The sequence below is a fragment of the Embiotoca jacksoni genome, unplaced genomic scaffold, assembly GCF_022577435.1.
Source record: "Embiotoca jacksoni isolate LCO1_2020_lvr unplaced genomic scaffold, fEmbJac1.0.p SCAF_2, whole genome shotgun sequence".
In the NCBI taxonomy this organism is placed as follows: Eukaryota; Metazoa; Chordata; class Actinopteri; family Embiotocidae; genus Embiotoca; species Embiotoca jacksoni.
Window position 1 is genome coordinate 7162768 of NW_027185340.1, and position 13949 is coordinate 7176716.

The 13949-nt window shown below is 42.2% G+C and overlaps 1 protein-coding gene across 2 annotated transcripts; it reads right to left on the reverse strand.

Annotated features, from left to right (window-relative positions):
* Positions 1–353: 353 nt before the first annotated feature.
* Positions 354–9173, reverse strand: shox (shox homeobox). Of its 2 annotated transcripts, none has more exons than XM_069154302.1 (6): positions 8760–9173; positions 6840–7048; positions 3437–3494; positions 3170–3258; positions 1001–1213; positions 354–589 (listed from the first exon to the last, which is right to left on the reverse strand). In XM_069154302.1, exons 1-6 carry the CDS (start codon positions 9004–9006, stop codon positions 500–502), a joined length of 906 nt encoding a protein of 301 aa, XP_069010403.1. In that variant the 5' UTR covers positions 9007–9173; the 3' UTR covers positions 354–499. The 2 variants fall into 2 exon arrangements, with proteins under 2 accessions (XP_069010403.1, XP_069010402.1); XM_069154301.1 differs by having other exon boundaries at positions 3170–3279.
* Between the last annotated feature and the right edge of the window lie 4776 nt (positions 9174–13949).

Genomic DNA, 13949 nt, shown 5'->3' on the forward strand with positions numbered 1-13949 from the left:
GGGGTGGTGAATGGCAGTGCTAAAAACAGCGTTTATGTCAGGTGTGGATGGAGACCAGTCCCACAAACGGTCCTCCATTAGAGCTCATGCACTCGGCAGCAGCAGGGAACACAGTGGTTGGAGACGAATATGGCCCTCTTTTTTTTTATTTATTTTTTTGTCTTGGTTTTTTTTGGGGTTTTTTTTTTATGTTTTCTCTTTTTTTTTTTTTAATCGTGAGAGGTGGGACGGGGCGGGGGAGGGAGCTGTAAAGATGAGGGCCGGTCCAATGCCTTGGTGAGGTGAGGGGGTGTGTTGGGGTCTGCCCCCCCCCCCACCCACCCATCACCTGCCCCTCCCCTCCCCTACCCCCCACAAAAAAAAGAAAAAGCTCAACCCTCTGCATTGTCAACATGGCGGCAGCCAGCGCCAGCGAGGCTCTGCTTTAGGCCCTGCTGCTGCCCCTGCCAGTTTGCTTTGTTCTAACGTCTTCAGGTCTGACGGGCCCCCGGCTTGGCCCTCAGACAGACATCCACATGTGTTTGTACGGTCCTTGGGATGTGATCTGTGCCTGGAGTGGACTGAGCCACTGGCCCCGCAGAAGTCCTGCCTGTTGGGCGAAAAGTAAAAGGTGATTTCATTGGTATTTAATTACCGTTCTCTACAAGTGGTTTGTTTTGGCAGCTGGTTTTGTGACAATTTTCTCGCTCCCTCCTTTTTTTTTTTTTTTTTTTTTTTTTTTTTTTTCCTCCTTCCTCCTCCTCCTCCTCCTCCTCCTCCTCCTCTTCCTCCACTGTTCTCCCCCTGTGTCTCTCTCACACACACTCCCTCTCCCCCCTCTCTCTGTATGTGTTGCTCTCTTTCATTCTCACTCAGTGTTTTTGTTTATTTTAGTTTTAGCTGTGAGTGTCACGGCCCTTTCACAGGCTCAGTCTTGTGTGAGAGGCGATTATGGGCATCAGGCGAGCGGAGGGGCAGCCCGGTGGGGTCAGAGTCCCAGAGCTTCGGTGTGTTTTCTTGCCTTGAGTCGCAGGTCGGCGATGCTCGAGTTCTTGCTGTTGCTTTTGGCAGCTGCCGCCACCGCCGCCGCTGCGGAGGCCGAGTCGGCGAGAGATGCGATTGGTAGTCCGAAGGGAGGGGGCGGGAACATCAGGTAGGGAGCATGAGCGGCCAGGTGAGGGTGCAGGTGGGGGTGGGAGTGGGTGACCCCGTCCAACTGGAGCTGTGCTTGGACCTGCGGGGCAGCGAAATGTAAAATTAGTCAGCATGAGCGCCTTGGGGCATCTCTCTGTGTGTGTGTGTCTGTGTGTGTGTGTGTGTGTGTGTGTGTGTGTGTGTGTGTGTGTGTGTGAGAGGAGAGTTGAGGATTTAGGTTTCACAGTCTGACACTATTAAATTCCCCCTCAAATGTTACCCCCTCAAAGCTGTTGCTTACAGTGTGTTTTCTAAGAAAACAGTTAAAGGCTGCACTCTGCGCTTTCGCCCTTTTTTCATGTCAGCTATTCTAAAAGTTAATGAATCATACATTGCTCTCAGACACCGCATCCAATTTAATCGTCCAGAATCAAAGTCTTTCTAGGACCCAGAACAGATTTGTTTAATTCAGACTGAGGCCTCCGTTATACCCTTGGAAATATGCAGTCTTGTTATCCTGATTATGTATTCAATTGCATAAATAAACAATTTTGCACTAAAAAGATATTCACATATTTGGAGTTATAAATATTTATCCAGACATATTCCTGAGTCAAGGGGAAAAAAAGAAACCATAAGGAGCATAGGATATCAGTTTTCACATTCTTGGCAATTATTTTATAAGAAGTAGGTGAAAATTAAGCATCCGCTCACTTCAGAGGGAGAGAGCTGAGCCTGTTGCCATTTCTCATGTGTTTCAAACACTAAAGGAAGAAGTGGGAAAACTCAAGTATTTCATGCTTTCTTCTCCAACCAAAATAGAACGATAGAAAGTCGAAGTTTCAACTCGACTAAATATTATTATTTTTTTCTTTCACTTTGCTCCCTTTCATGCTGGCATCAAAACTATCAGAAACGACTTGCGTAGAAGTTGTTAAATGAAAGGGAAAATTAATTTGAGGAGCAAATTTATCGCCGCTATAAGCGCAGAAATGGCATCCGAACGACAAACTATTCCACATATCTCATTTAAAGAAGAAGCAGGTAACGAACTGCAGCGTTTCCAAATGCAGAAGTGAACATGATGAGACTTTGTGCGGACTAATCCTGGTCGGTTACGACTCGAATGGAGCTGCGGCCGAAGGTCAAAAGTGTTTGTGTGTTACGTTTGTGCGCGCGTTGTTTATATCTTCGTTTGCCACACACAGTCATTTTTGGATCTTTAAGTGATAGTTTTCGTGCCTTTTCATCACGCCTTTTATTTTCTGTCAGACAGTGAAGAAGGACAAGAAGTCCTTGCAGGTACGAGTCATGACCTCACCCAGCCAGCCACTTGTTTTATATGCATCGTGTTGCATTGTAATATCCGAGTCTGTGCATGCCTGCCTGCCCGTTTCAAACCTCATGCAGCGTGCCTCTCTCAGTATGCAGGCCTCAAGCCTCCACCCCTGCCAGTGCAGCTCAACGCTAATATCCATCAGAGCCCACTCCATTCCCCGCTTTCATCATCTCTTTTATGTGCTCACGCCTGCCGCACTGTTGGCTTAATTAGGCCGCTGCTTTTCACGAGGGTCAAGCAGACAACACAGCGGCCAGGACGCAAAAAGGCAGATAGCAGCAGATCAAATGTCTGTCCGCCGCTTCTCTCCCCGGTACCGTCCGGCCCTCTCCTCACTGCCGGGAGGTGAAAGGTGCACTGAGGTCTGAGCTGCCCCCACCTCCCCCTCTCCCCTCCAACAAACACACACACACTCAGTATCTCTAATCACTCACATCGAGAATAGCTGCACATCAGCTGCCTATAGATGCTTGTGAACGTGCAAATATAGAAGGCCTACTTTGACTCCGATTCCACTTCACATGCGTGCAGAGACACATAAACGCTCCCTGCCTTACAAGGTTGCCGAGTAATCATCTTTTTTTTAAAAAAAATTTAAGCAACTTGATTTTTAACTTTTCTACTTTTAATTAACTTTGCCGCTCTGCGATTGGCTGTTTCTATATTTATTTTTCAAAGCCTTTTCGGCTCGCGCTAAAATAGGAAAACGTGGCCTACCTGTTGGAAGGGCATCCGGAGGGCACCCATATTGACATAGGGTGCTACTCTGCATGCGTCGAGGTGGCTGCCGCTGCCCAGAATAACACCTGGAGAGAAGGGAAAGATGTCTGTCAGACAGCCAGACAGTTGTTGTTATGTGAGATGAGGAGGTCAAAGTTGTTGTTTTTTCCACATGCACTCAAACAAATGGTCAAATTGTGAAACTAAAATAACTGCAAAATACCAAAACAGAATTGAAATTGAAATTGAAGTCGAGACATTTACCTTTGTGCATCTGGTTTTCTTGTTTTCGACATTTTGCTCTTCTGTTCTGAAACCACACCTGAAATTAAAGAAGCAAATAATCTATGAGACATTCTCATCATTCATTTTAACAAATTAATTATAAGGTAGCCCCTTTTATTGTCATATTACAATTAAAAGAATAATATAATGATAATAATTGGACAGGCCAGTTATTTCTAACTCATCATAGAACACAAACAGGGTACACATGAGCATATAAAATCTTATTCTGCTGTCTGAACATAAATTACAAAATAAAACGTTTCAATAAAAAATTTAAATAAAACATTATGGGATAGAAATAAGGCCAGAAAATGTTGAGAAATATATGCAGTTTGAAAAAATACATCACAGAAAATTCTATGGGAAATCAAACATAATAAACGTATTAAAAATGTTAATTATTATGGGACATAACAGGAAAATTAAGGGTTTAGATGATAAAATATAACAATTTTATGACCAACTCAGCATTAAGTGGTTGACCACAATCACACAACAGACGGTAGGGATATTACAAGAATTCCTTGATGGTATTTTGTTATGATATTTAAAAAATAAATGAAATAAAACTACGTTAACCACCTTCCAGTTTGCTGACAGCCTTTGAAGCTGCAGGCCGATTGTTAATCACCATCAACTTCATCTGCCTCGTTGAATACCATTATCTCCCCTCCCCTTCGACCCCCGCAATGATTATCATTTACAGATGCGAAATTAGCGCCTGGTCGCCGACCACAAAGGGCTCAGCAGACTGATGGTGGTGATGATGATGATGATGACGACGACGACGGCGATGACGACGACGACGACGACGACTCCCGGTGCCACGGAGCCCGGTTTTTAAAAGCTGCCTGCGGAGCGACGACGGGGTCGACGGGGACTGATGTCGATAAACTGCCTATTAGTGACTGAGACGAGCAGAAAAAGTGAGCAGAAAATTAAAAAAAAAAAACAATCGCTATAGCCCCCCCACCCCAAAATTATCCTACAAGTATATTTTTAATAATAATATTAATACGTTAATTCATGTTTCAGCAATGTTATATAAAACAGGCAACATATAGCGAGATAAAGTACAATTTACTATTATTATTATTAGCAGCTATTATTATTATTATTGTTTTTGTTGTTATTATTTTTATTATTATCACCTGAAGCCATTGGCTCCTCTGTAAATTGTCCTTATTATATAGGCAGTGAGTCGTCAGCTCTGCAGCGCTAAATGATGGTAAAAAAAAAAAAAAAGGTGTTTATGAGGATCCCAGGTGATTTTGCATAGACGCACAGTAATCCCTCAGATAAATCAAGGCTAATATTAGACGGGCTCGTGATCAATTCCAATTACGCGCCAGTATGTTAAGCAAAGTGAACTACACTGGTTCAGACAGTTATTTCTTCATTAAGGGCCACTCAATGATGCGCTTCACAAATACCCTAATCTCATTTCCTTTTTGATTTTTTATTAGAGACAGTGAATAATGACATTTAATTTAGCAGCGCGCCAGAAAGCCAAAGATATTAGTCGTAACCGAATTACTGCCTGCTCCTCACCAAGCTCTCATAACTTTCAATTAGATTCATTGACAGCTGCTCGGAGCAGCGCGGGCAGGTTCACAGCCTGCAAAAAAAAAAAAAAAAAAAAAAAAAACCCAGCCCTGCTGCACTTCACTCTCCGAATGTGGAGAAAACATGCCTTTAAAAAAACAAAACGGGGGCCTTTAAAAGGCTTTTCACATGCTTCAAGAAGAGGCCATCAGCGCGTCGTTTGGTCAGAGTAAACACCCACACGCACGCGCAGTCAGCCTGCTACGTCTTCATCAACCGTATTTACACCGTAAATGATTTTAATGAACACACTTTATTAGTGATAATTGCTGCGTTGCCCCGTTTTCATACTAGCGCGACCACGTTGAGCTCCACACGGTAGTCGGTGGTCCTATAAAAGCTCCATGATGGGCTTTATTCATCCGATTAGATGGAGCTGAACAGCAGCAGAGTTGGCCCGGAATTGAATTATTTCTAATCTGTTTTTATGGGGACACTACATCAAGCCAGTGGCAGATATTACAAAGAAAATGAGGAGGGATACGAGTTGACACAAGAGCGCGTCCCCTCAAGCAGCCATTCAGGCTCTTCATTCATTTTAATCATTGCTTGAGAATGTTTATTTTTTTTATTTTTTTTGTAACCTCCCTTTAAAGCTGCTCGGCTCGTATTTGTGCTCTACAGGCCTGTAAATTCAGCTCGTTGTTGCTTCCCGGGTGATTTACAGCAGTTTACACTTGTCTGACACGAATGACTGATACCGATGCACCGCCTGTTCCACTTTTACACTTTCAAAAAACAAATCGTTATTTTAACGACCCGCTATTTACATCACAGAGGACACATGCTGACCCCTCCAATCTGAACCGTTTCTGATGGTTAAATATTCAGTCTGAATATGAATTAATGTGAAAGTACTACAAATCATAAAATCCATATAATCGTGCTGTCAGTTTTTGAAGATTTTTTTTTCCCTCCAATTTTACAACAAAACTGTTTAAAGATATTACAACATAAAGATCACAATTCACAGATAGATAGAAGGGACTTTATTAATCCCCCCCTCCAAAAAAAATTATAGGAATATTTATATACGTTTATCTCAAGTTTGTGTGGTCAACCTATAGACTAATTTATAGGCTACATGTTGCAGTACACACACAATGACCTCTTTACAGAGAAAAAAACTGCTTCACACTTTTATGACTATGATTTAAACATGACATGACATTTGTAGTCATTTTTTTTATTATTTTTTATCAGATCGATGAGACTGGATTAGTGCAAATAAAACAGGATTTTTAAATAAAAAGAAAAATCAAAAAGTAGCTGCATTGTTTTGTAATATGTTCCTACACGTCTCTGATGTTAATTGTTTTGTAAGCAAATCTTTTCAAGAGAAATCCATCAGGTCTGTTTTTCCTTTTTTATAAGGTGGATTATTTATCTTAATTTTTTTTTTTTTTTTTTTTTTTTTTTTTTTTTTTTAAATTTCCTCTTAATTGTGGCAGTGTTCGTTTGGAGCATAAATCAAGGACCGATTAGGTTATTAACACGACTCCCACAAAGCGCCGGAGTGCCACTGAACAAGAGCTATATTAATCTGTGCAGTCTTACGAGGATCCTGATGTCCCGACAAACACCAAAACTACTGTCACCAACACACACACACACACGCGCACACACACACACACACACACACACACACACACAACGCAGGAACAACGCAGCGCTCCCTGCAGAAATACAATCAGAAAAACATGTCGTCTGTCGCCCACATAGCAGCAGCACTCTGACCGGGTTCTGCACGCCAAAGCCCGGAGGAGATCCTCACCTGCACTCTGGCCTCGGACAGCCCGAGCCGCTGGCTCAGCTCCTCTCTCATGAAGGCGTCCGGGTAGTGCGTCTCGTCGAAGAGCCGCTCCAGCTCGTTGAGCTGCTCCAAGGTGAAGTTCGTGCGACTCCTCCGCTGCTTCAGTTTGCCCTGCGCGTCCTCGTCCTCGGACTTCACGTCCTCCTTTTTCTCCTTACACTCGTATATCCCTGTTTAACCGGCCCACGGTGGGAGAGAAGAGAAGGGGGGGGGAGAGGATGCGTTTTAAATCGGAGAACATAAACACACAATCTCACCGTCCTTTTACTCTCTCTCAGTCACACATCACACACGCACATTACTCGCCGGCCCCCCCCCCCATTTAAGCATATACACTGGGCCCTGACAGGGCCTTAGGCCTGCCAATTTGACAGCAACACGCACTCACGCACACACACACACACGCACACATTACCCAGCCTTCTTCTTCAACAGAGAGGCCTGTGGCTGCCATAATTCAGCACAGTGTCAGTGCCGTCATAAAAGTAAATCACTCAATGTATGCCATGTAAGCTTATAAGGCTATAAGCGATTTAAAGAGCATGGAATTAAGCTGCGGCTAAACGGAGAAGATTTAGACCTAATTACTGGCCTCAGTGTAGACCGAGGTTATTTCAGGCTATGAATTAAAAATGGTCAGCCTTTTTTCTTTTTTTTTTCATTAAAAACTGAAAATGTCTGTAATCCTCAGTATTACCCTGCAAAGCTGTCAAGTGTGTAGGCTGCTCTATTTTTTACGGGGCTATACTGAAGCATTATCTGTGTGTTATTATTAGTAACACGGTTGACAACTGCAGCAATTACCGGCCTGTTTAGCCGCGTTTTACTGTTTGTAGTTTACTGACGTGAATCTGTTGTTTCTTTTCTCAACTGAAAGCCATTTGATTTTATAGAAATGCTTCTCAAATGAATCCCCTGCAGACAAAACAAGTCGTCATGTCTGTCGGCTGGATTTGCTGGAAACGATAAGGCGAGGTAATACAACATAATGATGGCCACTTTAGTCACAGGATAAATATAGAAACAGATCCAAATGATGCACTAAAATGTGGACACATGTGCACACTGCACGCTGTGTGACGGCGGGGGGGGGGGGGGGGGGGGGAGACCTGTCCCTGTTGTTTCACACCACTTTACACACAATGAATAAATGACTTTTCAAAAGTCAAGTCCAGACTTTTCAATTTTCGCACAATTCAACATCTAAAAGTAGATTTAGTGCGACTTGCTGCTGCGCAACCTGAAAAAGAAATTATACAGGCTACAGATTTAAAAGGAGCCACTACATCACGATAACATTCAACTTTTAAATTAATGCTGCGAATAGACACAAAAATAGAAAATAGAAAAGTAGAGGACAGAATAATGACGCACACCAAATGTACTATTCTCTCGATTGAGTTGCCAAATGTTTATTAATGTTGGCACAACATGTTAAATTGCCATTACAATGAGGCTCAAATTCAGCATAAAACAGCAAAGAGATAATAAAACCTAATTATAATGTAAAAATTACAACAAACGTCACGGATTTTTTTTTTTTCTTCTCATTTTAGCCAAAGACTGAACGTCTGAAAACAATCGTTAAATAGTTAAAAGGACGGTCAGGCGAAGGGCCCGCCTCCTGCTCTGCAAAATAATCAGTGATAACACAATAATGCGTTAAGTTTGGGAACTACATTAACTAAACGCGTTTAAACCGCTACGTGGAAATTAAGCTCTATTTTTTTATTATTATTTTTTTTACGCATGGAATTATGGGCATTTGTAATAATGACAGAAAAAAAAAAATGTCTCGCTCGATGCAAGTGAACTGAACTTGAGAACATTTTCTCCGACACAACACCGAGCAGTTCTCCCAAATCAAAATGAAAACCTTACCCTCTGTCGCCCTCGAAACGTTAAAGTCCTTCAGTTTGTCCTTTTCCAGCTCGACGTGGTCCTTGAACAGATGCACCGGGCAGTGGTTGCCCTCCGTTATGTCCTGCAGGTTTGTCTCCGGGCTGCCCAGCTCCCTCGCCCTCGTCAAGCCGCTCTCCAAAACTTCCCTGTACGTGATACTCTCTTTGGTGCTCTCCTTGCTCTTCTGATCGAAAGATTTCGACACGAATGCCGTAAGTTCTTCCATGGTCGCCTCGGTCGCTCAGTAGTGGTCCTGCTCAGGGAAATCCACCGTGAATTCTCAGTGAAACACACCTCGCCGTCTCTCTCGCACAACACACACGGCTTCACGGATACGCTCTTTTTTTGGAGGCTGGCAGCAGCGATAGATAGGAGGGGTGGAGAGGAGGTGAGATCACTCCTGCTGTTGTGACTGTGTATTTGAGAGCACACTATTTATACACGGCCACCTCAGCCCAGCCCCCCCACCCCCTCTTCCCTCCGATCTCTGTGTCTTGAGCAATTACAGGCCGCCTCGACTTTGCAGAATTCAACTTTCAGCAGCTTTTTTTTTTTCTCTCTCTTTTTTCTTTTTTTTTTTTCCTCCCTTCCACAAATCAATGATGGAACTGATGGAGGCGGTTAATTGAATTACGGGGTCATTAAAATGCCTACGGTGGCTCTCTCCTGCGCGGAGCCTCGATATGGCTGTTGTGTCTGATTAATTCGGCGAAAATCTAATTATCGCGATTAGGAGATACAAATGCTGCCTTTGTTGAATATCCCCTTGATTTTTTTGTGATTTTTTTTTTTTTTGTGATTTTTTTTTTTTTTTTAGTTGTTGTTGTTTGTTGAGGTGACAAATGTGTTTGAAAGCTTATCTGTGCAGCACTGCGCACATAAGCCACCCACAGCCTGTGGTGTATCAGCTGATTTGGACTTCTATAAAGTGGGATTTGTGCACAATTCCGAGAGAAAAACGCATGAATGGAGAAAATCAACGAAGTTGTTTGTCAATTGAAAATATATAGACTTGCTGCCACACAACCGCTCAGACTAACCCTGTAAAATATCACAATATATGTTAATTAGGTTCAGTTATTATAAACAAAAATTATTAGGCCCTAAACTAAAATACATTTTTACGCGTTTCATTCTAATTTCCTGTCGTTTTGAAGTTATTTTTTTTAACTCCCTTCTGCGGGCAACTAGTGCACATAAACCTAAACGCTCGCTGGAAATCATCACGGAAAGTCGTCAACACTGAGCAACAGATACGTAATTATGGGATAATGTTGTAATTAATATTTGGCTGCTATAAATTCGGGTCCCTTTTGAGTATTCACTTGAATTCCCTTGTGGGTTCCGGTTACTAATACAGGATAGAAATCAATAGATAGCAGCAGTGAAAAAAATGTTCCCTCTATTTACAGGGTTTTCATGGGAATAAGTGAGCCCATAATGGCTTAACGTTATCTAAGTCGTTCATCAGTCCAGCACACAAACACAAAAGGCCGGGAGAGGAGTGGGATCCCCTGGGTGCGCCGCCCTGAGCGGCCCGCCACTGTGAAAGTCTCATATCTCAGCTCTCTAATGACTCGGTTTGATGTCTCTCCATTTATCAGTGAGCCCCGCTTCACATCACTGCGGCTGACGCACAAGTCGAGGTCTCTCCCTTGTGCCATGAACTGCGCCTTTTGTTGTTAATAGACCTAAATCCTCTTTAAGACGCAAATCTGCGCTCCCAGTCGTGTGCCTCGATACCATCCCACAATAAAGTGTCGTTTACAAAAGGCGCACGTGTTGGGATCGAAATAATCCAACCAACATGGGGCTCCCTGAAATATAATTATAGGAAATATTCAACTTTTACGCACGACCTCTGCACGTGCCATTTAACTCTGACATCTAAAAAAATAAATAATGTATTTCTATTTGTTAAGTGGTGGTTTGTACTTTAAATATATTCCTGTTGGATACGAGTGTATTTACACACACAGAGACTAAAAACATTTTCGACATTTTCAGTGGAAATAAATGTAATGTTTACCAACACAGAGGCAAGTATATTTTTTAAGTTATCTTAAAAGTATTACTTAGTATTTTGAACTGTGCATCCAACACCAAGTGCAACAAAATATTCATCCAGAATAATAAAGTCAAACATTTTTGCCAGAAGGCCAATAGGCAGCGCCTGTTTAATATGAATGACACATCACCTAATTAAAATAAAATAACACAACGTATGGCGCCGAGTAACCCTGTATCTATTTAATGTTTTAGTTGTACATTTTATTGTAGTCTATTTTTCTGTTCATCGTACAGCAGTTGAGCAGTGCAGACAGATTTCTCAGCTGCACTTTCTCTCAATGTTTACTGCACAGAAATTATTGCATTTAATCCCGCAGACGTGCAGGCATGTGTCGTCCAATCAGCAGCAGCCTAGAGGAATATCAGAAAGAAATCCAGGAGGGATGCTCTTTACGCACCGACGCTGGTGTCGCTGCAGTTTAGTGGCCAAAAAAACTCTTAAAGGGGCCTCAATCATATTTTCACTTGCCGTTCATTCCCCACGGTTCCAACACCCCGCCTCTCCCGCTTCACAAGCACTGGCATGTTATGTTTTTATTTTTTATTTTTCATTAACTTGTTTATTACCGGGATAGTTGTAGCTATTTTAGACAGTGTGGCAGATATTTGACCTGAAAGATTAAAGTGCAAAACAATAATAGAAAAAAAAACTTCACTTTTTGAATTATTTTCACTTTTCAATTATTATTATTATTATTATAATTATTTTTATTTAGTGTATTTTACATAATATATTTCTTGTGTTATTGTAAATATAATTGTGAAACGATATGTTTCCATAATCAGGGATAATTTACTCCCTTTTCAATTCAATCACTGCTGATGATTAGCTTTGATCCCCACGGCTATTTACAATATTAATATCACTATGTGTTCATATTTAGGCTCATTGTACAAACTGAACTAAATGAACAATTCAAACACAATCACCAGAAAGCACCAGAGCTAACCTGGAAAATATCCATAGTCTAACTTTCCACTTTATTTTAATGTCACAGTAATAATGTGTGTGTTACAACTCCCCAGCTGCAGCAGGTGAAACAATGTTCATGTGAAAGTCAGTCCTCCCTCGGTGTGCTGGAGGTGACGAGCCCCGTCTTCACTGCCCGTGAGCCCCGTCTGGCCCCTGATCGCCCGTTTCTCACTAATTACGGAGCTGCTGAGGAATTCTTTCTCTACCTGATCGTGAAGGCTCTGGAATATTATCAAGACATCAGCAGACTTAAATGAGTCTGTGCTGGCTGCTCGAGAGCAGAGACACACAGAGAGAGAGAGAGAGAGAGAGAGAGAGAGAGAGGAGGGGGGAGGGGATTGGGGGGGGGCAGTGTGGAAGAGGGGGGAGATAAAGATGAGGCACATACTGTAGAGCAATGCAAAGAAAGGAGCGAGATATGGGACTGAGTCGGCCGCCCGTTAATCACACATCAGATTTACACATCTGTGCAGCATTTTTAAAATGTTGGAGCTGCTTCAGAGCTCTGTGCAGCACGTGTGCGAAGGTTTGAATCCCTCCGGTCCGTCAGTGTTCAGAGGCAGAAGAGGGTCAGAGTCCTCGCTCCGGCTAGTGCCACGGCACTGCTTGGACCTGTTCCCTCTGCCACACTAATCCCTCATGTGTGAAGGGACGGATGAGCCTAAATGCAGATCTCACCTCCTGGAAATATGCCAAGATATTAATTTTTTTTTTTTTCCCCAACACTTATGAAAGGAGTCATTTACAAAATCCTTCAGTTAACTCGAATTAGAGAATAAAAAAAAGTCTCGGTGACTTAAGTGATTGTTTTACGAACAAATTATGTGTGGGAGTAAAAGTCTGAGATAATAGAAGTCTTTTTGCATGCACCCATCCTCTTCTCTTTGCACCATACTGCAGTAAACTCATATATATATATCTATATATCTATATCTATATATATATATATATATATATATATATATATATATATATATATATGAGATGTGATTGTCCAAATGTTATACGTGGCCTCTGGAGAGTAGAGCCAAAACTGTAACTTAAAAAGCAACTACAGCACCTCTAGCTTCTAATATAATTCCCATGAACATAAAGCCTTTTTTTAGAGCCGCGCTTATCTGCAAATATCATCATCTGCTCCTATAGGGACAGAAGAAGAAGAACAACAGCAACAACAACAAAAAAATGCAATAAAGTGCTTTACGTGAATTAGATTCGGCGATGCAGAGATGCTGTGCAGATGCGGTCTTGTGCTGAGACGGAAAATTGAATTCATCCTCCTGTACGGGAAATCTTAAAGCTTCCCTGTGAGGATGAAGGAGATTTGAACTTGCAGGGCTGTTAATGACGGTGATTGTTTGTGTGTTTATTGGAGTCCTCTGGCTTGTCTGCGGGTGCTCGCTTGTCTCGTGGTTGCTACATTGTCTGGTGCCTTCATTTAGGTCCTTTTGCAGCGCTGCAGCGGTCCTCAGAGACTACAGGCTGTTTCTGTGTTCAAAAGCCTTGTCTGCCATCTAAATGAGGCTTTCGGGGCAAAAAAAAAAAAAAAAAAAAATTCAACATGAAGATACCACGATGTGCTGAACATTAGCTCACTCTCAACTGGGATGTTTTGGGAATATGTTGGTTCTCCTTTTTGGATTGTTATTTTTCCCTATGTGTTCTCTAACTGCTGTCTACCCACAGGGCACCGGGGCCTCTAGTTTGGTGGAAAAAAAAAAAAAAAAAAGGCATGAAATTGACATTATACCCTTAAATGCGGTACAGATTTGCAAGCAAAACACAGTAATCCACTGACAATGCTTGCAAATAAAACACACATATTTTCCTCTCTGCCTAACAAGCTCGTTTGTCGTTAAATCTACTCGCTAATTACAAGCATCTACTTAAAACGGATTCTTTTACGGCCCCCAAAAAACGAGAGTGTTTTCCACAAGTCCCTGTACAGATGCTGTTGTTCTTATGGTCAAAGACTCGGGGGAAATGCAACAATTTATACAAATCAATAGCGCTCAAATAATTCATGACTGATCACATGGTGTTTTAGCTCCTTATTTGCAGCAGAAAACCATGTTTTGTTTGGCTCCCAGAGGGCAACATGAAAGACCCGGGGAGAGGCGGGGAGA